Source organism: Zeus faber, assembly GCF_960531495.2.
Source record: "Zeus faber genome assembly, chromosome: 8".
Taxonomy (NCBI): Eukaryota; Metazoa; Chordata; class Actinopteri; order Zeiformes; family Zeidae; genus Zeus; species Zeus faber.
In genome coordinates this window covers 11,938,396-11,963,023 of record NC_137195.1, presented here as the reverse complement: position 1 = coordinate 11,963,023, position 24,628 = coordinate 11,938,396, and the positions used below count along the sequence as shown (strand labels likewise).

Here is a 24,628-nt window from a genome sequence, read left to right as displayed (position 1 = left end):
GGCCCAAATCCGATTTATTTTTCCTCATATGTGACTTAGAAGAGTTTTTTTTTTTTCATAACAGTGTGAACAGCACAAATCACACGGAATTCGATCTTTTCAATTCAGATTGGGGCCGCTTCCATACGCCGTCCGAAATCCCATAGAGGTTCCTCTGCAATGCCACCTCAGTCTGAACAGTCAAAACAGGATTCATGCGACTTTTACGTCACCCTCGAGCAGGGGATTCCAACCTTTTCACCATATCACCGCACAGCACACAAAATGTTCACGGGCTAGGGGGCGCAAAAAAAAAAAAAAAAAAAGTGCCTCTGTGTTTTGAGAATAAACTCGGAATTTCGCCTCCCGACTTGGGGACCGGCGAGCAGAACGAGGCGCACCGCGGCCGCCCCCACTGTTAAGCAGTGTCTACAGCGCGGGGAGTGAAAAATAATTAATAGATAGATAAATAGATAAATAGGCCAACCCAGCGAGAGAGAACTCAGGCCGCATTTTATGAATAGCACCGGATATAAAATACTGTGTGTGTGTGTGTGTGTATGTCTATGTGTGTGTGTGTGTGCGTGTGTGTGTGTGTGTGTGTGTGTCCTCTGAGGGAGCGATCGGCGCGCAATTTGCGCGCATTGCGTTTTTATTTTATTTTACTATATTTCCTTATGGAATGAAACCGTGCCAGGGCGCGGTGCATTTGTCTGCCATGTTTACTTCCGTACGACAGCGTGCTGCGTGTGGCGTCTTTGTTACTTCTCCACTTGCGGGTCAGTTCGGGACCGCGACCCCTTCACACTGGAATCCGATATTTTAAAATGTTCAAAAAAATAATGTGAAGAGCCTAACAAAAGAAAAAAATCGGATCCGAGCAATAAATGCCAATTGGGCACGACGGCTCGCAGTGCGAACGTGGCCTCATTCGACCCTGAAGTAGCTCGGAATTAAAAATCTCTTTTGCGACGGAGACCCGGCGAAGATGGCACACAACTTATAAAGTCACGAAAGAATAAAGTACAGCGATGTCATAGAGAGGAAAGTTGTGGCGTGACCTGTTCAGTGCATCGACCGGCGTACTTCGGACGATCAGGGAAAACATCTTGAATTTGGGTTTTGTTGTTTGAAAATGGGAGATAAATTATGAAAAATGTTACACAGATGTGCATTTGTCCGTATTTATGAGTTATGAATGGGGGTAATAAGTACAGTGTAAGTGAAGGTAATGAGGGAATAACAGCAGCTGCAGCTGACGAGCTTTGGCTGCAGCGCTCGCTTTTACATGCTCTGCAAATGACTGTCTGGCCGCTGTGTGCGCAAGCCTTTCCACTCCACCGTGTTCGCTAATAGAATCACGGTGTTAATTCGAGAATCTGATATGCTTACGGAAGGACGTCGCGTTGATGATTTTGGGTTAAGGTCACGTGCAACTAACTAGCAAACAGTTTCCGCATGTGTGACTAACGCCGGGGATGGAAACCGATTCCGATTACTCATGGACCAATCGACTCTGCAGCGCTGGACTGCAGTGAAATGTCATGGTTATTATGTGTGAAATGCTTTACAGTTAGATGAACATCTGACCGCATGTGTGTGTTTGTGTGTGTGTGTGTGTGTGTGTGTGTGTGTGCGTGTGTGTGTGTAAAGCTGCAAAGCTAGCTGTTTATGTAAATTCCTCTGATCACTCGGTGTTTTGTGTATTAATCGTCATTAGGTGCTGTGTTTACATGGCCTCTGATCATGGAAGATCATCGTACTAATACTGTCTTTTATTTCAGTAGACTGTCGGATAGCAATGATTGGAATTGTATGTGCACGCGTGTGTGTGTGTGTGTGTGTATGTGTGTGTGTGTGTGTGTGTGTGTGTTTTAATTGGTCCTCCCCAAGCCTCTCTCCAGGTAATGGCAGTCAGCTGCTCTTTGCTTATTAAGGACAACAGATGGACTGGACGCCACACACACACACACACACACACACACACACGCACATGCACACGCACGCACGCACACACACACGCACGCACGCACGCACACACACACACACACACACACACACACACACACACACACACACACAGACACACACAAACACGCACAGACACACACAAACACGCACAGATATTCACACACACCTTAAACTGGAAGAATGCATAATGCTTTGAGAGACAGAACCCAATGTCAAACACTTCAACAACACACACATACACACACACACACACACACACACACACACACACACACACACACACACACACACACACACACACACACACACACACACACACACACACACACACACACACACAGTGCCTCTGAGTGATAAATTAATAGGGGTAATGGGAAAAAAAAATGAATCCATTTTTTTACGAGGGACGCGCGTGGTTCTCATGGCACTCTGATTTTACTGCAGAGACCTTTAATGACCCAGATTCCTTTGTGGGTCGTCTTCTTCGTTGTCTTCATCAGCGTGAAATAATGACAATTCATCACGCCTAATCATAATGCCTTCTGCCGCTATCACACCGTGTCCGGCGCCCTCCCCATGACGGCCACAGTCATCCTGATGGGTCCCGTACCCTTGGCTTTAAACTGTTAAGTGAACCAAGTTTGACCCCGGAAGCTGAAAATTATTCCTCCACCTCTGTGTAGAACACTAGCTGTAAACTCCATTTGGCCCACACCTATTTGCCTTTGGGGCCTCATTAATGGTAATTGAGACTCGCAGAATACTTGTTAATATACCCTAGAACGGTGATTCACACCCTTTCTCATATCAAGGACCCTCAATTTGATGTGCGCTTGGCCGCAGACACCACAGGATAAGATTTTTGTCTCTGGGACCCAAACCTGTGAACTTTTCGATTTAAAGTCCAAACTTCTCTACCTGTCTGTAAGTGAAATGATGTCATCCTTGTACATTCAGTGTGCAAATGAAATAATGGCGAGGTTTAACTATTAATAATTTCACTCTTGAAGCCTCCTGAAGGACCCCTGGGGGAGGGCGGCGGGGGTCCCCGGACCAGGCTACGGCGACGGCCGCCACAGAATATCCATGTAATCATACGAGAGGCAAAGAAGACGCTTAACTAACACGAGACCAATTTAGCAAAAAAAAACAAAATCAGTCCTTTCAAAATCATCAGAATGGGACATCACTTTAAAATCCCCCTTGAATCAAATCGATGAGTGCTCGGAAAAAAACAAAAAAAAAAACCCAACATAATTTCCATTCTTATCTCCCTTAAACATGGCGCCTTGCCTCACGCACAAAAAAATAGGAGAAAAAGAGAAAGAAAGGAAGGAAGGAGAGAGAGGGATGCTGAAAGACAGAGAGAGGAGGAGGAGGAGGAGGAGGAGGAGGAGGAGGAGGAGGAGGAGGAGGAGCAGGAGCAGGAGGGGGAGGAGGAGGAGGAGGGGGGGGGTGATAACAGCTTCAATAAATCATGCGCGCCAGTCGCCGCTCCTCGGGGATGTGGGATGGATTAAATTAAGCACTCCCTCCATCCCCTCCATTTCTGTGTCTATCCATCCTTCCACCCCCCCCCCACCCCCTCCTCCCCACCCCCTCCTCCCCTCACTGCGCCTTATAAATGCCAACAGCTGATCGCAGGACGGAGCACTTGGTGGAGGCTCTCAGAGAGAGGGAGAGAGAGAGGGAGAGAGAGGGAGAGAGGGAGGCAGTTATGCCTAATTTAATACAGATTAATACAGGGACTGAGGCTGTCTGAGCCGGGACAAGTGGAGCGGTGTTTTTCAACAGCTTCCAGATCTCCCTCCCCGCGTCTCTCTATCGTCCCCCCCGCATCCCATCCATCCACCCTTCCACCCCTTCCATCCACCACCCCATTCCTTGCTCCTTCCCCGGGAGCCGGGGTGCGCCTTCCGACCCTCCCGCCGACCCGCCGGAGGTCCGGGGAACCAGGGGATCCGGAGAGCCCCGCTCCGCAGCGGACCTCCCGGGCAGGAGCTGCGGGAGCTGTCCGTTGCTGAAGTTGCGCACACACACCAAAAAAAACCACCCGGATTGGCATCACTTGTGGATTAATCTTCCTCTCGCTCCTCTCGTCCTCCTCTTTTATTTTATTTTTTTTTCCTCACCCCTTCAGCTGCGAAAGCCTTTATTCACGGAGGACCACCCTCCCCTCGCTCCGTCGGGGTGGAACGCCACCTTTTGTCGCGCTGGCAAGGCGGGCGCCCCTCGGCGGCGTCGGTGAGCGTGCGTGTCGGCGTCGGCAAGTGCGCGTGGCGGAGCGGCGAACACCTGCGGCACCATGCCCAGGTCCTTCCTGGTGAAGAAGGTGAAGTTGGATGATTTCTCCCATGGCGCGGATCTGGAGAACGCCTATCGGCCCGGGTCGGACCTCAGCCTGCGGTTGCACGACAAAGGTATGGTCGGAGCGACGCATGCCCCAACTCAGCCTGAAGTGCCGTTTAAAATGCTCGGAGGTGTTCAGAGTGCGTTCATTCAAACACATGTAAACCGAATGGAGGGGCATGGATGATCGGGGATTTCCCTTCCTTCCTTTCTTTGCACCACCCTGCGTGTGTGAGAGCAACCTGGTGTAGTCCGAAGTGCTGATGGTGTGGAATGTTGTGAGCCCGCTGTGTAGTGGTTGCGGAGCAAAGACGCCCGGAGGACCGTGTTGAGTCCTCACAAGGATTGTGAGGATCCTTCATGGTCCGAAGAATTCGTGCAGTTAACCCCGTTGACATTGCACCGCAAAGACACTTCGAGGTGGATTCAATAGATTCTAATGTTGCGACACACACGCACACGCGCGCGCGCACACGCACACACGCACACACGCGCGCGCACACACACACACACACACACACACACACACAAACATGCATACATATAGTGCGCATAATTTAAAGTTAACCTTTAGTGTAGAGGATGTACGTACATGCAAAATGCAAACTCTCCGGAGATGTCCTGGGATTACAGCCAAAGAACCTGGATCCAAAGGACAATTAAACTAATTTTAATCAAGCATTCTATAATTATGTTAGGTCAGGGGTTCCCAAACTTGGTGAAGTTGAATTATTTAATTGCACACACACACACACGTACGCACACACACACACACACACACACGTGCGCGCGTGTGTCTGTGTGTTACACATTACATTACATTACATCAAATTACATTGTGTCATTTTGTCAAAAGCAACAGAATCAAACCATCTATACAAACTATACAGCTATACAAATATATATTATACTATACTATACTATACTAAACAATGTTTTCTATATTATACTATGTATAAATATATACATTTACCTATATTATACATACCATGTAAAAATATTCACATACTATATACGAATATAATAATAATTTTGGTCCGGACCCCCTACACTTCCCTCCCGGACCTCTGGGGGCCGCAGACCCCACTTTAGGAGCCCCTGTGTTAAGTTATACTATAGCCTCTGACTAAGGTCACACAATCACTTAGATGGAAAGGTCAATCGAGGAAGCAACTAAATCAGCCATCATGTCGCACATTATCGATTTTGGATCATAGTCTTGGCGATTATTTGCCACGCAAGTTAAGGTCAAAAGAGATAAGAGGAAGATGATACGTGGATAGAAATGTTCACATGGGCTGAATGTGCCCGTTGTGTCCGCTTGCCTTGTGTGTATAGGACGTATAGGTTTCAACATGAAACCACATTTTGCTGACATTAAAAGAATCGGAGCAATGTTTTATCAGCCTGTTCTGAGGGAAAAAATATTGTGATCGTATTCAGGGTTTTACTTTACAAAAAAGGTTTGAGTCCTCTATTAGTTCTTGTTGTGATAGTGGTTCGTAATGTCGTTATATCAGCGTCTAGAAAAAAGGGAAACCATCCCTGTCACTTGAATCTTATTTGGTTCCTGCAGAAGCATGCCCTCAGTTTTTTTGCCGTCTTGGCAGATTTTCTGCACGATGACTCGTCAGGACATCTGCTGTCAATACAGACCTTTACATTTTGGGTACGCATTGTCTTGACATCTTCAATGAGACTGCTTGTATGAAGGCCTGTTGTTCTGTTCAACAAGCGTGCAAATTCACCTCCCCATACACGCCGTTTGCGTGTTGATTAATTGATTGACCGTTGAATTCAGGCTGACGCATCATGGCCCATTGAATCGTTGGACAATAATATTCTGCCCTGAACTGAGGTGATGCTGCAAACTTCCCTACAGACTGCAAGTAAATGTACGTCCGACAAAAATGCCTTCACCCCATAAATAAAGACCGCAACCATCGACACGTTACTGCATTTGACTGTGCATTCCTCCTCCTGCTGCAACTTCCCTCTCTTTGGGCTGACGATGACGATGACGATGACGCTTTGACATGAGACGTCATCTAAGTAGAATTTCGCAAATAACCCCGCCTCTGATTCCCCCGTTTCTGTTTTCCTAACTGGCTTTTTGAATGCTGCTACGACACGCAGTCTATCTACAGCACGAACACACAGCCTGTAAGCAGCAAGTTGGTGGATGAATGAACCGGCAGCTCGGAATAATTTATCTCCCACCCGTGTTCTCTGCGTTCCGTGTGATGGGAGTGTATTCAGACGGGACGTGCCAGCAGATATAGAACAGGCTGTTAACTGAGATAGGAGTCTGATATGAGGTGTCACAAGAAGCTTGTTGCTCCTTCCGCTCCACTCTCAAATTACCCCGGAGATTGGGAGCATGCAGGGAAGGGAAAGCTCTGACTTAAAGAGAAATAAGCCTCAGCCATCATCTAATCTATGTATCACACAATTATGGCTTTTTGATCCGCCTTATGCAAATTAATTGGCTTTTTGCTTTGCTTTCTGGCCTGTGCAGTCTTATAGCCGGGCCACTGTCGATAGCAGGTCTACAGCATCTAGTGCATTCAGAGAATTTGGTAATGAGCTAACTGTGTGCCATCGTTTATCTGGGCCGCTTTGTGTGCGTTTGTAATGAATTTCATAACGATAATAAAGACTTCTTTGTTAGTCTCCAACTACCCCAGCCTTTGACAAACTCCATAAAAACACCGCGGAGGATCATAGCCAGGCCCAACACATACCATCACGTTTCAAGCCACAGCTCTGTGCTGCACAGGCGCTGTCCGTAGTGCTGATACTGTCTTGGTCGCTTGCTAAAGCAGCAGCCCGAAGGCCAGGGTCAGGCCATGCTGACTTGATTTTTTTTTTGACAAAATATTTTAAGACGGCCTTTTGGGGATTTGGACTAAGAACACGGGTTAGTGAGAAAAAAAGAAAGGGTTCGGGGGAATGGGGGGGGTGTTGATGGGGGGTGTTGGTAAGTGGTCTCCGCATGGACCTACATGTACCACATGATCATACACACTATATCATTTTATCCATGTCCGTGTCTCTGCATCACTTCCTAAGGCATTCAAACTTTTCTGATGGCTCGGTTAAAACAATGAATAATACATTTCAGATTTCCTTCCGACTTGCTTCTTTCTCTGCGTTCAAGAAGTCCTGTCTGTCGTCTGTTTTCGTCCATGCTGTGTGGTGATAACAGCTTAATGGCAATTCTACATAGGACATGATGGAAACAAGTTGCTGGTTGACTGAACCCAGGGTTTTGAATAATTTATATCCTGCACTTAGTCCCTGTGCTGCGTGTGAGATTGCATGTATTCAGCAGATATAAAACAATGTACTTTATCACTCATTCTTCTTAAATCTTGTTCTTTGAACTCTGAACAGGACTCAAATTTTCGTCCCTTTATGTAAAAAAAACACGCAACGCATGCTGTTGTGTGATCCTCCTATATTAGTCTCAAATTCCTCAATTCTTAACCGCACACTCCTGTCCTGAATCATTTTATATTATTCTACATTTCTTTGAGGAAAAAAAAGCAAACTAGAATTTAACTGGTCAACATTTATAACATAATTTTAAAATTCTTCTAACGTCCAACTCCCAGTTGGAGGTTGTACACGTCTGTTTTACCTGTCCAGACTACACAAAGCAGGATTACTCATTTCACAACAATTGAGTCTTTTCACCCTCCCTTCTTCAACTTTAACGTGGTGGTTTTCTGTCTCTATTGCAGCTGGCTACATCAGTGACTACATCAGCCCGAGTGTGTATGATGGTGAGAGTGACGGTGGGATCAAGGTTCCCTCTCCGGACCCCCTCTATGATGGTCTCCATAGCGACTACGGGGCGCCCGACTCCGAGTCCCCCGACAGTCCCGGATCGGAGATTACCGACGGTTACATCAACGGCGACGCTGCGGTGAGCGAGGGTTACTCGGTGGACGCTTTCTTCATCACGGATGGACGCTCGAGGAGGAAAGCTCTGGGCAGCCCCCGGACCATCCAGAGGCACACCTGCAACGAGTGCGGCAAAACCTACGCCACGTCTTCCAACCTGAGCCGGCACAAACAGACGCATCGCTCGCTGGACAGCAAAATGGCCAAGAAGTGTCCGACCTGCGGCAAGGTGTACGTGTCCATGCCCGCCATGGCCATGCACCTGCTCACGCACGACCTGAAGCACAAGTGCGACGTGTGCGGCAAAGCCTTCAGCCGGCCGTGGCTTTTACAAGGGCACATGCGCTCGCACACGGGGGAGAAGCCGTTCGGGTGCGCGCACTGCGGGAAGGCCTTTGCCGATCGCTCGAACCTGCGCGCCCACATGCAGACCCACTCGGCCTTCAAGCACTTCAAGTGCAAACGCTGCAACAAGACGTTCGCGCTCAAGAGTTACCTGAACAAGCACTACGAGTCCGCCTGCTTCAAAGGCCCGTTCTCGCCCCTCAGCCCCCTCGATGCATGACCCCCCCCCCCCCCCCCCCCGATAGACGAACATGTAACAACAGATCAAACTGCAGATGCAGGTTATGCCATTATCCTTACAGACCGAACCACAAAAACACGAACAATCTATTTTTGGTCAAGTTACGACCTGATTCTTCCACTCACCCTCCCTCACTTAACCCCAACCACGACTTCCCGCCTATACAAGATGGGGGGTGATGATAAATATAGCACAATTTTCCTCCTTGAGATTTTTCCCGCTTAAGGATTTAACTGATCTACGCATGCACTTCCTTGAAAAAAAAACAAAAAACTTTTTTCTCCTCTTTCTCTGCCTATTCTTGGATGGAAACAGTAAAACTATCCCAGCTTCCCTCTGGCGCCTAGATATGACAACATATATTTTGAGACACTGATATGATGGTAAGACTAAAGCTACTGGATGGCTCCCGAAACTGAAAAGCGGTGAAAATTGTTTTTCTTTCCTGGAGTTTTTTTTCATGCGGATGGAAAGTAACGATAATAGTAATAATTATGATAATAATAATGTTCTACTGCACCAAGTGACCATATTCTCTCCACGATGAGGTAAAAAAGAACAATTGTATCTGTCTTTCTTTCTTTATTTGTATTTATGTTTTATTTTATTTATTGTTTATTTATCGATCTATTTATTTATTTATTTATTTATTTATTATTGCTTCTCTATCTACCTGATTTAATTACTCAAAAAGTATTTATTTATTTATTTGAAGTATGAACACTGTTTAATGTTTTTTTTTGTACTTTAATTTACTAATTATGTAGGTATGTTTGCCAACCTCTTTTTTATCACTACAGGCCAAAGCATATGTCACTTTTTTAGTACTATTTTTGTTATTATCTTGTTTACTTTTTTATCAACATTATTGCATGCAACAAAAAAAGAAATCTATGCCAACATCATAAAAAAAGCTTTTGATTTTGCCAAATCCTCTAGATAGCAGCGGAGGGCAATATTTTCTTTTTTCTCTTGGAGCCGCCGTAGGACTCTTAAAAGCAATAATCACCTAATGCATGGTATTTTATGATGAAGTTATGAAGTATTACCTACTACTGTATAGCAGTTTAAAAATCAGGTATGTTTTACTTCACCTATAGTCATAAACAGAAAAATACTATTATTACAGACATCAGGGAACATGCCAATGTAGTGTTAGAGAAAAACGAAAAACAAGAAGTCCTGTCTTTCCTCTCTTGTTATGCACTGCCTGCCTCTTAGTGAGTAGAACTAACGTAGGACGTAGGCTGGAGACGCTGGGATCGGATGCCTGCTAGGGCTGTGGCCTGCCGCAAAATGACCCTAAATCCCAACCCTAGACCCTAACCCTAGATTAAAACATAAGGTTTATAATGCTATTCATTATCAAAGGTTTCCCTTCAAACAAATTGGGATTAATTTCCATTCGCAGCCATTGTCAAAATGGCTGTATTGCAGAATGAAGCCAAAGGGCTTTGTAATCTAATCTATTCTAATCTAATCTAATCTAATATAATGTAATGTAATGTAATCTAATGTAATGTAATGTAATGTAATCTAATCTAATCTAATGACAGACCTTTGCAGCCCTTCTGGGTGTAACTAGGTCACTATCATAACATTTTACAGCCTATACTCATGTAATAATACAGTTTATGAAGAAGAGCCATTTATTGGCATGGAACATTGGAACATAAAAATCAAACAACTCAACTCAACTGAAACGGCAACATTTGTCAGATCGTGATTGAAATGATGACGTCGTGCTCTGAGCGCGGCATCGCCATTCAAATGCCTAAAAGCCTTTTTTTCTTAGTGTAAAGTCATCAAACAGTTCCAGGGCTTTCAGTGCAAGAAAAGTTGTTCATTCTAAACCCGTCTGATATGATGAAGTGGATTGGTTTTTAAATGATTGGTCGAACATTATATGAAAACACCAAGTCTTTGCTTATCCATAGAAAAAGATAAGCACTCCAGTTTGGCAGTCAGTCCTTAGATTTGATCTGCAGTAAATATATATATATATATGCACATACACATTGTATGTCTTTTAAATATTCCAACCGCAGGCTAACCCTGTATGCCTAGAAACAGGCTCTAAACTCGAAACATATTGGTAAGCTCTTGCCCTAGCAGGCCTAGACTCTCCTGGCTCCGCTGAGCCCAGTTCTCTGCAGCTCAGAAACCTTTTGTACAGATTGAGGAAGTTCCTTGGGAGACAAACAGAGAGCACACAGCCTGGTAAGCAAGACATTTACAGCATAAACCCAAATTGTAATATAGAGCCAGCACACTCCGACACACCCGCACATACACGCACACACACACACACATGCGCGCACACGCACACACACACACACACACACACACACACACACACGCACACACGCGCGCACACGCACACACACACACACACACACACACACACTGGGATGCAGTGCCTGGCAGACAGTGGGACAGCAGTTATCACTCGACATCCCTCCAGAACCTTCTGCACAGCCGGCTTTTCAGGAAATGAAGAGGATATGAAATGTGTTTAAAATTCAGGCGGGTGACCCCGCTTGACATAGGAGAGTTGATAACCGTAGTGCTTCCTCAGGCATGAGATTACTTGATTAAAGAAAACTAGTTGGATCGATTTCTAAGCCCATTGGAGGTGGTGGGGGATGAAGGTGGAGCCTGTGCTGTGACATGTTTCCCACTGTGTGCTGTGTTCATTTACAGTAGGCCCAGGACGGTGGTTCCACGGGGTGAATTATCACGCCACCGTCATGTCAAGTGGTAGGAATTTGACAAATCACAACAGGAGCAGATGTAGATAAAACAGGTGATTAAATAGTTTACTACCCTAGTATTTTATCAGAGTCGGGGGGGAAGTTGTGTTTGTTCTAAATCAAACTCCGCTTAATGGGACTGACTCACTGAATTGATATAAAAATGAACATGTTCTCCAACTACAGACAGAAGTTATGAATAAGGGATACTCAGAAGTGAAATCTGAAAGAAGCTTTATCCTACTTTTCATCTTTTCTACTTCTTTACTAGCGTCAGAGCGCTTGAAGCACACAGGGAATTCCTCGATTTATCCTCCAAGCCGGGTTTATCCGTACCTGATTTGATAAAAATCAAGTTTACCACACTAAAATATACACTCTCTCCTTAAATCCCAGAGCTATGAAAATTTTATTCAGTATTACAAGCGCACGTTTGTTAAGGGCCCTTGTACTTTTCTCAGCATGAGGTGGAGACAGCCATACCCATTAGACAACATCAACAGAACGTTCTATTCTGCTAACTATTAAACCATTAAAACCTCACATGCTTTGCTGACAAAATGACGGATGCCAGCTGAGGGTGTGAGTGCGACAGGTTGCCGAAGTGACCGTTTTGTTTTAAGGAATCTAGCCACAAGTGTCCAGCGTAAAAAAAAAAAAAAAAAAAGGCAGAGGCGCTGAAAACCGATTTGTTTAGTTAGTCATCCGTCCGTATATTAGTTTTAAGGCCTGACGTCCGAGCCGTCTGTGTGTCAGTGTGTCTCCCAGCGAGCGCCCGTCTGCCCTCACTCTCTAAGCTCTTCCATTTCTCGTCATCTCCACTTTAAAGAAAGTAGCACAACGAAACTAACTAGAATTCAGGTAGAGAAGGATCTAAAAAAAAAAAACAAAAAAAAAAACCTTGTACTAGCTTGACCTCTTTTTTCTTTTCTTTTTTGTATTTCCAAGGTAAAGAGTAAACAATTCACTAATTAATCATTTATTGCAAGAGGCTTTGTAAAGAATCCTTTGGATTGAGACTTTTTACTGCTGTACAGCGATATCCGACACACCTTATACGTCCTCGGAGCGGCGGCTCTCTCCGCAGTGGAGAACGGGTCTCCAGAGGGGTTTTTTGAGCCAGTATTCAGACGATGTAAGCACAATGAACACAAAGCATTTTGTGGCACTTCATAATAAAGAGTAATCTTAACCAACTGAAGCCGTTTCTTGCATTTCATTTTTATTCTGCATGCCATCTGTCACGGTAAAATAAAATAAGATAAGAGAAGCGTTTTTCTTTTTGTGCTTTCCAGTCGTGTCCTTAGATTTAGTCGTTGCTGATACTGTAAAGCGGACGATCACTGAGCCAGACACGAGACTAGGGGAAAATAACGAATGAAAAGTTGAAACTCAGTTACTGAGAGTACCAACAACTGGCATTGTTTCACATTTATCTATGTTATGTCTAAAAAAAAACACTTTTTGAAAATAAACCATATTATTTGCCATAGAGGTAAGTAAAATGAAGTTACTTATCGACAAACTTTTTTCAATATGTGGTATTGATGCCATACAGATCATATCTCTGGTCTTACACCCACCATTTCCCTTACAAAACATACATTTCAGGCTATAATCCAAACTTTTTTCAAACTTGCACCTAAGAAACTTCTCAGTTGATAGATCGGAAACAGAGCGGAGCCACGAAGGGGAATTTTCCTTTTAAATCTGTCTGTGGCAGTTTCGCCGACCACGCGCCGCCCCAAGAGGCGTTTTCAGGGTATTCGTAAAGAGTGGGCTAGTTGGAAAAGCCCAGGAGCAGATGGACACGTGTCATGACAAGGGCTCCTCTCCTGAGTGTGTGTGGGGATGGGGGTTTTACCTGTTGCTCGTTAGACCAACCAACAAGCAACAGGTACGCAGCCACTCTAATCCTGGGTCCCCAATTACCTAGACCCAGGACAGGTGTGGCTGCTCAAACCACACCACCCCCACTCCACACTGTCACTTCATCAGGTTTTTTTGCCCAAATGTTTGGGGAATTGCAGTTATCTTAAGGGTCCTATTATCGCTGGAAAAATATGAAATCTGCCCTCATGCGTCATTTTGCACAAATAGATTGAGTCTCGGTCTTTGAGACACCGGGCATCAAAATAATGTGCAACAGGCACCAAAATGGCTTACTCAGCTGGCAAGGAGATAACATCTCCTTCAGGTATAATAATTGTAGAAAACGTTACGGCATTCTCTTTTCTTTGTGAAAAAGACTTATGATGTTTCCAAGGCTTTTTCGAAATGATACGAAATTGTTGTAATTTAAAAACATGGGACATTTAGGACACTTACAAACAGACGCTCCAACCCAAATTCATGTCCGTGCTACTGAGAACCCCCACCCCCACCCCCACCAAGGCTTAACAAGGTGAGGAACACCGTCCTTCATTCGACATCAACTTCCCGCAGCGCTCCAATGCATTTCTACAAAGCGTTGGAAATGGCTGCACGGCTCCACACCTCAAAGCGTCCCCCGCCTCTTTTCACCCAACCTCTTTTACCCTTCCCTCCTCCACTCTCCACCCGCCCTCTATTCCTTCTCCTCCATTCTCCTCTTCCCTCATCGCTCTCTCCTCTTCCTCCGTCCTTCCCTCCATGCATCCCGCCTGCCGCCGTCCTTCTTTTGTCCCATTTCCTCGCTGCGTATCCCCCCACCTGTTTCCTCTCTCTTTCTCTCTCTCTCTCTCTCTCTCTTCTCCCTCTCTCCTTCTCCCCCGCCAACCTCATGCCAAGTCAAACCAGGCCATCAGGCCTTTGAGGACCTGAAAGTCATTTAACTCCTAATAGATAATAAGTCTTGGAGTGTGGCTCTTCTCAGATAATAAGCCTTATCACTTGATTGCTCTGCACGTTCCCCAGTGCCTTTAGATTCCTGTCCGGGGACCCACTCGTGCGGATCACACTATATTTCCCTTCCCAGCGACTCAAATTAACACCGTGTGTGTGTGTGTGTGTGTGTGTGTGTGTGTGTGTGTGTGTGTGTGTGTGTGTGTGTGTGAGTCCACGTCACGCGCTGGGAGGATGGAATTATACGACGGCAGCAAAGGTTAAGTTGCAGCAAAGGGCGATCTGTAGTAATATACTGCCACAGTGTATTTATATTTCATATATTTCATACTGTCTACCCCCACGCTGACTTCCTGAGTGACTCTTCACCCTCACCTACACCGTAAAAAAGGACTCTGACTTTAAATTATATTATACTGTATAAGTATGTACATTATATGTAAGTTGTATTTATATGAATGGGAATATTTTAACCGAATATTTTGTGTTTTGGCTGCACAAATTTGGTAATGAAAATAAAGGCATTTTAAATTATTTTCCCTTGTTTTTTTACATGGACAACTCCACTCTTTTGGTTGTACACGATCAGATTTTTGCTTTTCCAATTCGATATATTTTTTTAATATTTTACTTGCAGGCTACAAAAACAAAAAAACAAAAAAACAAAAAAACAAAAAACGGTTTGGAATGAAAAAAGTTCCATATTCAGACCAAAAACCGGAAATGGGAATCTTTCAAAATCTGAAATGTGATGGAGTGAGTTTGGCAGAAGTTTTCAGAATGTCACCCGCACTAGATTGTCTCCCTCTCTCTTTACCCCTTTTACGCATCACCCCCACACCCACACCCTCTCTTTGTCTCATCCACCCATTCCTGTTCTCCATTCATCACACAAACCGTTGTTCCACCCGCTCCTCTTTTTCCTCCTCCTTTCCTCCACCCTTCTCCTGCCTGTGTTCCTCCCGAGTCGGGCGGTGTACTATTTCCCTCCTCCTCTGGGTTCTGTTATGTCATGCGTTGCGTCAGGAGTCATTATGTGCTTTATGAACTGAGTCGTGCCGTGCTGTGCCGGGGTAGCTTGCATCATTTCAGAGGAGGCTCCAGATAATTGAGTTTGAATATGATTTTTTGTCAAACTATCCATCCCACAATTATATACAAGGAGGAATTTAATAAATGTATATATTTTTTTGAATTTCATTGCCCAAGGACCTACACTGTGAAGCCAAAGAGTGAAAATAAAGTTACATACTTTGTATTCTGAGGTTAAGAAATACCTGTCTATTTGCCCTTTTTGGATATTAACCTCTTTCCGTGTTTAGAAAAAGCCAAGTTATACTCACCAGCAAGAGCATTTCTTGCCTTGATTAAAGCATTGTTTCCTATTTAGAATAAATAAATAAACACACAAACAAACAAACAAACAAATAAATAAATAAACAAACAAACAAACAAACAAACAAACAAACAAACAAATAAATAAATAAATAAATAAAATAAAATAAATAATTTGTGATCCGTTTTTGTGATCACATCTATGTTGATTCACGGTAGGTCTTGGGGTTAATCTGTTTGTTTTTATTTCAAGTGAGTAGAGGAAACATGATAAAAACTTGTTCATATCCTGCCACAGACCGGGAGCCGGTCAAGGAACAAGACGGAGGCTGCAATGCTACAGTTGCCGAAAAGAGACGCAGTCAGACAATTGATTGCCGAGTGCATTAATGTGAAGGGAATCTTCGATTCCCTTCGCCTCAGGCACATCTCACAGTGCAAACTTGAATATAAATGGAAAGTCGTTGTTTGCACCGTGCATGAATTATATTATATTCCTACTCGCTTCACTTGTGGCATCTCTGTCCAGTTTGCAGGAGGAGAGGAATTTATTAACAGTATCCCACGGAGCCCTCATCTTGCAGTGATATTAGTTTTCTTAATGTCCTACCAGCAGCGTTGGCTGCAAGTCACACCCACCTCGTGGGGGGGCGGGGTAGACGCCCCCATACCGTGGTTATCCTCGCTGGGAAGCCTCAGCCACAACTCAACAGAACGGGCCTCCGGAGTTTCTAAAAGCAATTTGAACGGCGATTGTGTGAAATATTAAACTAGTTAACTGCACTTCTGTACAATCCATGTTTGATTTGCATTGAACCTTTGGCTCCTGCTCCGTAACGGCCTTGCAAGGGCAGAGCTACACGTCCTCTGCGGTGCACTGTGGCCGCGCAGGGTTTTTGTCATCACCTGTCTTCAACAAAGTGCTGATGTTGCCAAGAAACACAAAGCAACGCACGCTTGTTTGCAGCACGCTCATGATTTACTGCAGTCTGGCTTCAATAGACTTTGTGGGTATTCATTCTTTTAACATTTCTAATTAGTTCACAAATGTATATACCTAGGTAAAAAAATGTAAATATAATTAATAGTATAATTTTTCTGCATTCGTACATTTTACATATGCTCCTGTCGGGGCTAGGAGGAAAGCATGGACTATCATAGTGACCGTCTGGCGTCGTTTTACCTGGCTGGGTGAAACAGATTGAGGTGTGAAGTTAACCAGGTTAGAAATAAAATAAAGCGAAATGAAATAAATAACATCAAAAATCCCCGGGTTGTCCAGAAGTATTTTACATTCTAACAATATACTCTGACTCACCTCCTTTTTAGATGGCAACTGCAGCGGCGCAGTGGTGAGTAACTGTGAGCGAACGCATGGTTCACACATCATTTTTCCTATTTTTAGTTCAAAGTGCGATGCATGTGATAATTTGAGTTAACAAGGAAGAAAACCATTCTCTTTTATTTCCTCTCAAATCACCATGTACCGAGCAGTCGTCTAGTTATTACAGTGTTAACATTTCTCAGTAGAGACCAATTAGTCATTAATAACCTGGTTGTTGCAGGATAACGCCGTGTTTTGTAGTGCAGTAACAACGAAAACAAAGCAAAGCAACATAATAGATGACGAGGGGGCGATGTATGGTGATATTTGATTATTTTTTTTAACCTCAGGATCCACAGTCGATCAGGGAGGCAGATCCGTCGCACACCAGTCCAAACACCTTTTCACGCCCCGCTCTCCCTGCTCGTTCGTTCTCACCCCACTCCACAGTGCTCTGGTCCAGGCTATTTGCAGACATGGTAGCTGTCATCAGAGGCATCAACAGGACCGAGACCGCGAAACGTTCACAATTACATGGAGGCAAACAAATTGGAGGAGGAGAGAGGGGGGTATGAGAGAGAGAGAGAGAGAGAGAGAAGGGGAGAGGTGATGAAACAACGCTCTGTATTTCAGGTGGTCAAAAACATATCACTTGTCACGGACGACAAAGACTGAAGAACGAGAAATCGGCTTGACATGGAAATTTACAAACGGGACGTAACTCCGAATCAAATTCTATATTGTGCAAACCCTACAGGCAGCATTCAGATCTCTTCACTTTCACAAAATATGTGTAAGCAGGCCAGGAGAGTGCTTTGATTACAGGTAAAAAGTCAACTACGCCACGTTGGGAGTTTCACCCCAAAGAGTACACCACACCTGTTTAGTTCAAACTCAGTGGCTCACTTTTAACTTCTTGGTGGGACTCCCACCAACGCAGACAAGTCCACTAGGAAAATCATAGACGTGGTTTCCTCACAAACTAGGTGTAATTTATTTGAAATAACTAAAAAATAATATAAAACTCCTTTGGGCTGCTCCCGTTTGGGGCCGCCACAGCGGATCATCTGCCTCCAATACCTTCTGTTCTGCGGATCTTCCTCCCTTACACCAGCCGCCTGCATGTCCTCCCTCACCACATCCGTTAACCTTCTCTTCGGCCTTCCTCTCCCAGTGTAACTCTCATCGCTCCTACACACGTGTCCAAACCATCTCAATCTGGCCTCTCTCACTTTTTCCACCAAACTGTCCAACCTGAGCTATCCCTTTAATGTGCTCATTCTTAATCCTGTCCATCCTTGTCACTCCCAATGAAAATCTCAACATCATAATATGAAAATAATATAAAACGCAATATCCAGATAAAATGTTTCATAACACCAATTCTCAGAATATAAAATGACCATAAATAACTACAACAGAATGCACACAAAGTAAAGCACAGCCTTTAAAACCTGTCCACTTGAGTGGCATAGGGTTCACACACGGCCAAAAAGCACAACAATGAGATAAATCAAAGGCAGTGTTTCTCAAATGGGGGTACTTGTACCCCAAGGGGTCCGAAAAAAAAAGTGTTAAAAAATATTGGATATACAGTATATATAATGTTTAAAAAAACTGATACGACGCACATACAGTACTTCATTTATGTTATTTTTTTGACACAAACACATGGCTGTACGCGTCGCTTCTATAACTCGAGCGGATATTCACGCCTGAGCATTTATGGCATAGCGCTTGGAACCAAGCGGACATTTACCTTCTTCAGTGAGCGCTTTCTACCAGACACACATGGGAGCTGCACAGCACAGGGAGAACACCAGGCGCAGATGAATGCACAGGCTTTAGCCTAGGCTGGCCACGGCCTCAGTTTGGCCAGATGATTTTTAATTATTTAAATTTACTTCAGAGAAAAAAAACAAAAAACCTTGACCCCTATTGGGCCATAAGACATGTTTAAAAAATGAAGCGGCTGATTGGGTAGATGTGTGGGTCATGTGATGTGGCCAGGTTCATCATATGTATTTATGCTTTTGCTGCTGGTGCATTATGCTGTTATTATGTGCTGCTGCTGTGTATATTGTGTTTTTATGGCTTTGTTGTATTCAAGTATGGCACAGCGGTTCGATTTGTGTCTCTCTCTGCCAGGAAGTTGTGATTTTGCTTCAGTAGAACAGGGTGTTCTGGACTGCTGCAGACATTGTACTTCTTGGTTTAGAAAGCTGAAAGCTGTTGCCAGCTGGTAGATGCACTGTGAATGCCTTTTTATCTGTAGCATTACTATAGTAAAGGCTGTCTCAATGTGTGTGTGTGTGTGTGTGTGTGTGTGTGTGTGTGTGTGTGTGTGTGTGTGTGTGTGTATGGCAGTGCGCCCGGGGTGTGTACATGTGGGCCGTGTAATATTCCTAGCATGCTTTTACACATGGCACTAAATTACGCTTTTTTTCTGGTAAAGCATGATGAGTAAGGGGAGGGGGGCCCACACAAAGAGTAGCCTAGGGGGCCAAGACCACCTTAATCCGCCACTGGAGAGCAGGAACACCATGCAGCAATGGAGAAGACAGCACCACACAGCAGCGGATAAAGAAAGATCAAGGCTGACGACTACAGGTATTTATTTCCGGAGGGACTAATGTGGAAACTCACCGCAGCTGCCTGAAGCGGGCGTGGTAGACCGAAGCGGGCGTGTGAAGCGGGCGTGACAGAGTGAAGCGGCCGTGGCGGACCAAAGCGGGCGCGACAGAGTGAAGGGGGCGTGGCAGACTGAAGCAGGCGTGGCAGACTGAAGCAGGCGTGGCAGACTGAAGCGGGCGTGGCAGAGTGAAGCGGGCGTGGCAGACTGAAGCAGGCGTGGCAGACTGAAGCAGGCGTGGCAGACTGAAGCGGGCGTGGCAGACTGAAGCGGGCGTGGCAGAGTGAAGCGGGTGTGACAGACTGAAGCAGGCGTGGCAGACTGAAGCAGGCGTGGCAGACTGAAGCAGGCGTGGCAGACTGAAGCAGGCGTGACAGACTGAAGCAGGCGTGGCAGACTGAAGCGGGTGTGACAGACTGAAGCAGGCGTGGCAGACTGAAGCAGGCGTGGCAGACTGAAGCGGGTGTGACAGACTGAAGCGGGTGTGGCAGACTGAAGCGGGTGTGGCAGACTGAAGCAGGCGTGGCAGACTGAAGCGGGCGCGGCAGACTGAAGCGGGCGTGGCAGACTGAAGCAGGCGTGGCAGAGTGAAGCGGGCGTGGCAGAGTGAAGCGGGTGTGACAGACTGAAGCGGGTGTGGCAGACTGAAGTGGGTGTGACAGACTGAAGCAAGTGTGACAGACTGAAGCGGGCGTGGCAGACTCAAGCAGGCGTGGCACAATGAAGCAGGCGTGGCAGACTCAAGCGGGAGTAACAGAGTGAAGCGGGCGTGGCGGACCGAAGCAGGCGTGGAAGACTGAAGCAGGCGTGGCAGACTGAAGCAGGCGTGACAGACTGAAGCGGGCGTGACAGAGTGAAGTGCCTGTGGCAGACTGAAGTGGGCGTGGCAGACTGAAGTGGCTGTGACAGACTGAAGCGGCCGTGACATAGTGAAGTGCCTGTGGCAGACTGAAGTGGCCGTGGCAGACTCAAGAAGGCATGGCACAGTGAAGCAGGCGTGGCAGACTCAAGCGGGCGTAACAGAGTGAAGCAGGCGTGGCGGACCGAAGCAGGCGTGGCAGACTGAAGCAGGCGTGGCAGACTGAAGCAGGCGTGGCAGACTGAAGCAGGCGTGGCAGACTGAAGCAGGCGTGGCAGAGTGAGGCGTGGCAGAGTGAAGTGGGCCTGACAGAGGCTGACTTAACCCGCTGGTTCCATCTGGTAAAGTGAATGTGTCTGAGCACATTTAACACATTGGAAAGCCCCCAATGACAGAGACCCATCATTAAGACATCTGAGTGTTGATCTTTGCAAAAGGTTGCTATTATAACAATATTAACAAAACGGTTTATAAAGCGTATGGAAAATAAAGAGCTAGCTGAGGCTGAAGGCTCTTCATCTCTCCTTAAAAATAGCAGCTACAAGTAGCCTGTGTAGCAACAGGCTTTATATAGGCTGGCTGTTAAATGGGCCTTCCACTCAACCTATTAGCAATGATGGGCACTGGCATGATGAAAGGCAGGGCCGTAAACTATGTCTGTGTGTTTGTGTTTGTGTGTGTGTGTGTGTGTGTGTGTGTGTTTATGTGTGCGCGTGCCTATGTGTGTGTGTTTGCGTGCGTTCATGGCTATTTGGCTAAAAGCACCACGGCTCAGCTCCCCCTCGCAGAGTCGCTGACTCACTGTTTCAGTAAGCAGAGACTTGCCCCGAGGTCCCCGGGCCGGCTGCGGGGCCAGGAAGCAGACAGGGCCACGGAGCCAGACCGCGGCTGGAATAACTCTCACGTCCAAACAATGTTGATCAACACCATCGCTTCCACGGGAAATGATGAACGCCAAAAACCACAGGCGAAGCAGAGATTGAAACGCATCTTTTAAAAAGTCTACGATGATCTATTTTTGTTTCCGACACAGTGCACGGTTGGTGCTCCCACATGTACAGTGTATCTAATGGCTGCTCGCCTGCCCTTCGGGTCCGCTGCAATGCTCCAAAATCCACTTCCTGCTGTCTCTCCCTGCACCTCCACGCAGACAGCGCGCCTTCACTCGATAAAGTATTCAAGTATTTCCGCATTCACGTTGTGTCAGATGCGTCGGGGCCTTATCATTCTGGTTGCTGCAGTCCCACACGAATGGAAAATGCAGAACAATATTTGCGGTTGACCAGTGAGAAACATCCCTCGTGAAAGGATGTTTATCAATTATAAACATCCTTTCATGAGGGATGTTACTCACTGGTCTTCCATTCGACGAGACTAAAATGTGAAAATGACGTAACTTGGACCTACGGAATCTTGTGACGTAAACACACACACACACACACACACACCTCAGTGTGCGTTTTGTTTCTTTAAGGAGTCAAGTTGTGTTCAAGTATCGATACCTTGAATCTTGAATCTTGAATCTTGAATCTTGAATCTTGAAAGGGCTGCGGTGGTTTTGGGAGAGACAAACAGAAACCGCGGTGCGCAGGTTCATGGCGGTAAAACATACTGGTTTCAACTTCTATATTTCTACATTTCCCACATCTACCATCCAAAGTTAACGGTGTAAATAAAACCTATTATTATACCATCATCCTCATCATGATCATCATCGTCATGATTATTATTATTATTATTATTATTATTAATAATATCATTTTAAAATATCTGCTTCTGTCTTCCACTACCTGGCACAAACATCTCATCACACACACAAATAATTCTGGAAATTATTTATCATCCCTCTCAATCATTTATAGGCGTCTTTGTTTGAGTTGGAACGCGGATGAGAAAGCTGGGTGTGGGCGTGGGGGTGGGGGGGTGGTGCCTACCAGCACTGTAGCTAGGCAAATAGTCCCTGGCGGGGAGAGAGAGAGAGAGAGAGAGAGAGAGAGAGAGAGAGAGAGAGAGAGAGAGAGAGAGAGAGAGAGAGAGAGAGATGTGGAATAAGAGTGAGTAGGCAAGAGAGAAAGGAAGGGAGACTGGGAAGGGAGAGCAAGAGGAAAGGAGAGAGAGAAGAGAGAGAGAGAGAGAGAGAGAGAGAGAGAGAGAGAAAGAGAGAGAGAGATGTACAATAAGAGTGAGTAGGCAAGAGAGAAAGGAAGGGAGACTGGGGAGGGAGAGCAAGAGGAAGGAGCGAGAGAGAGAGAGAGAGCGAGAGAGACATTTAGCTTAGGGAGGAGAGGAGAGAGACTTGACCCAGATTGGGTGCCTAACAGCAGCAGAAGAGTGAGGCAGTGAATGTTTAATAGCAGCAACCACACACACACACACACACACACACACACACACACACACACACACACGCGCGCACGCACGCGCACGCACACGCACACATACGCACGCACACGCACGCAAGCACACGCATGCCCACATGCTAAAACACACCTGAACAAGTTGATGATGCACACACACACACACACCTACACACTCCCACACAATCATTCGCCTACTCCCACCTCACACACAAACATGCGCACACACACACACACACACACACACACACACACACACACACACACACTACAAAATCTACAAAAACTGTTGACTGAAGCTCTTGTTGCTCCGTTCAGATCAGGCCTGTTGAATAATGCTGCTGCCAGTGGGATTATCTACCTAACGCGGCTAAAACTAGTCAGCAGGATTGAACATGCAGCATTCAATAAGACGCTGCCCGTCAGGGTGGAATTCCAGTGGATAATTCAGCGTGGAATTCCCCACTCATCCTGCATTTTTCATACATTACCACTACTACTACGGGGCCCAAACACTGAGGTGGAGGTTTACCAGCTCTACCTGGAGGCACGCTGCGCTCTGAATTAAACAGCACGAGAACTATAACTCTGTATCTTGGACTTACTTTATATACATGCTGATGCATGCGTGCGTCAGTCCGGGAATGTGCACGAGGCTTGCACGTGGGAGATTTGTGCAGAGTTCCCTCCTTCTGCATCACATCTCCTCTGCATCGGCATAAGCAGCTGTGGAGCTGCCTCCACAGCCTGGACTAGCACTGCACCAACCACATGCACGGTGGCTTGGATATTGGGTCATATTTAATATTTAGAAATACAATTATCACTACTACTTTTATCATTACTACTACTACAATTACATTATTATTATTATCATTGTTATTATTATTATTATTATTATTATTATTATTATTATTATTATTATTATTAATAACACTTTTATCCTTGTCATTGTTTTTATTATTAGGATTACTGCTATAATAATAATAATAATAATAATAATAATAATAATAATAATAATAATATAGTACTCTCACCAGTCAAACTGGAGATAGATATACTTATACAATATTAATATACTTATATCTTATCTAATTATATAGTGCGTTATTTTTTTAGTGTAAATCCACATTGGACAATTTTTTCCACAAGGGAAACTTCCACTACAGTTTTTAATGTATTCATATTTTGCTCCCACATCTTAAAACCCACTGGAATATCAGAATATTGACTTAAATATGAGTTTTGTTCTACTTAAAACCGAATTTGACAAGCATCTTTAATGGATGAAGGAGGCCTGGCTCCGCTGATATAATTCTCTCTGCGACATCAGCGGCAACAATGGAAGACAGCGGCAATGGCACCGCTGACAGAAAACAAAGCCACGCTTAATGAGCCAGAAATATTGGAGTGATGGGCTCCAATCCCCCCATTGGATGGAAGAGTAGAGCCCAACAGATGGATCCAGGCGAGGTGGAGGCAGCACAACTAGTTCTGCAAGCTACGCCTCATTTATGTCTGGTATGGATTTTAACCAATGTCTTAATTTCACAATTTAGAACTTTAATCGCAGAGTCTAACTGGGTTCAACGCTTTGCAAAATGTAATAAGCCACGTACTGGATGCCTGCTGACATACTGTACATGCACGTTCAACTTTATAATATTTGAAAACATCCATCACCAGAGAGGCGGACACAGCTTCAGAACTCAGAATTTAGACTGTTTTAATCGCCTGCCTTGTCCCCATGA

The 24,628-nt window shown here is 45.2% G+C and overlaps 1 protein-coding gene across 1 annotated transcript; it reads left to right on the top strand.

Moving 5' to 3' along the window:
- Window positions 1–4,255: 4,255 nt before the first annotated feature.
- LOC307234350 (transcriptional repressor scratch 1-like) lies at window positions 4,256–8,773 on the top strand (the record flags this gene model as incomplete). The annotated part of the gene is made up of 2 exons (XM_080006039.1): window positions 4,256–4,370; window positions 8,046–8,773. The coding sequence occupies 2 exons, from the start codon at window positions 4,256–4,258 to the stop codon at window positions 8,771–8,773; spliced, it is 843 nt and encodes a 280-aa protein (XP_079862165.1).
- Window positions 8,774–24,628: the final 15,855 nt, after the last annotated feature.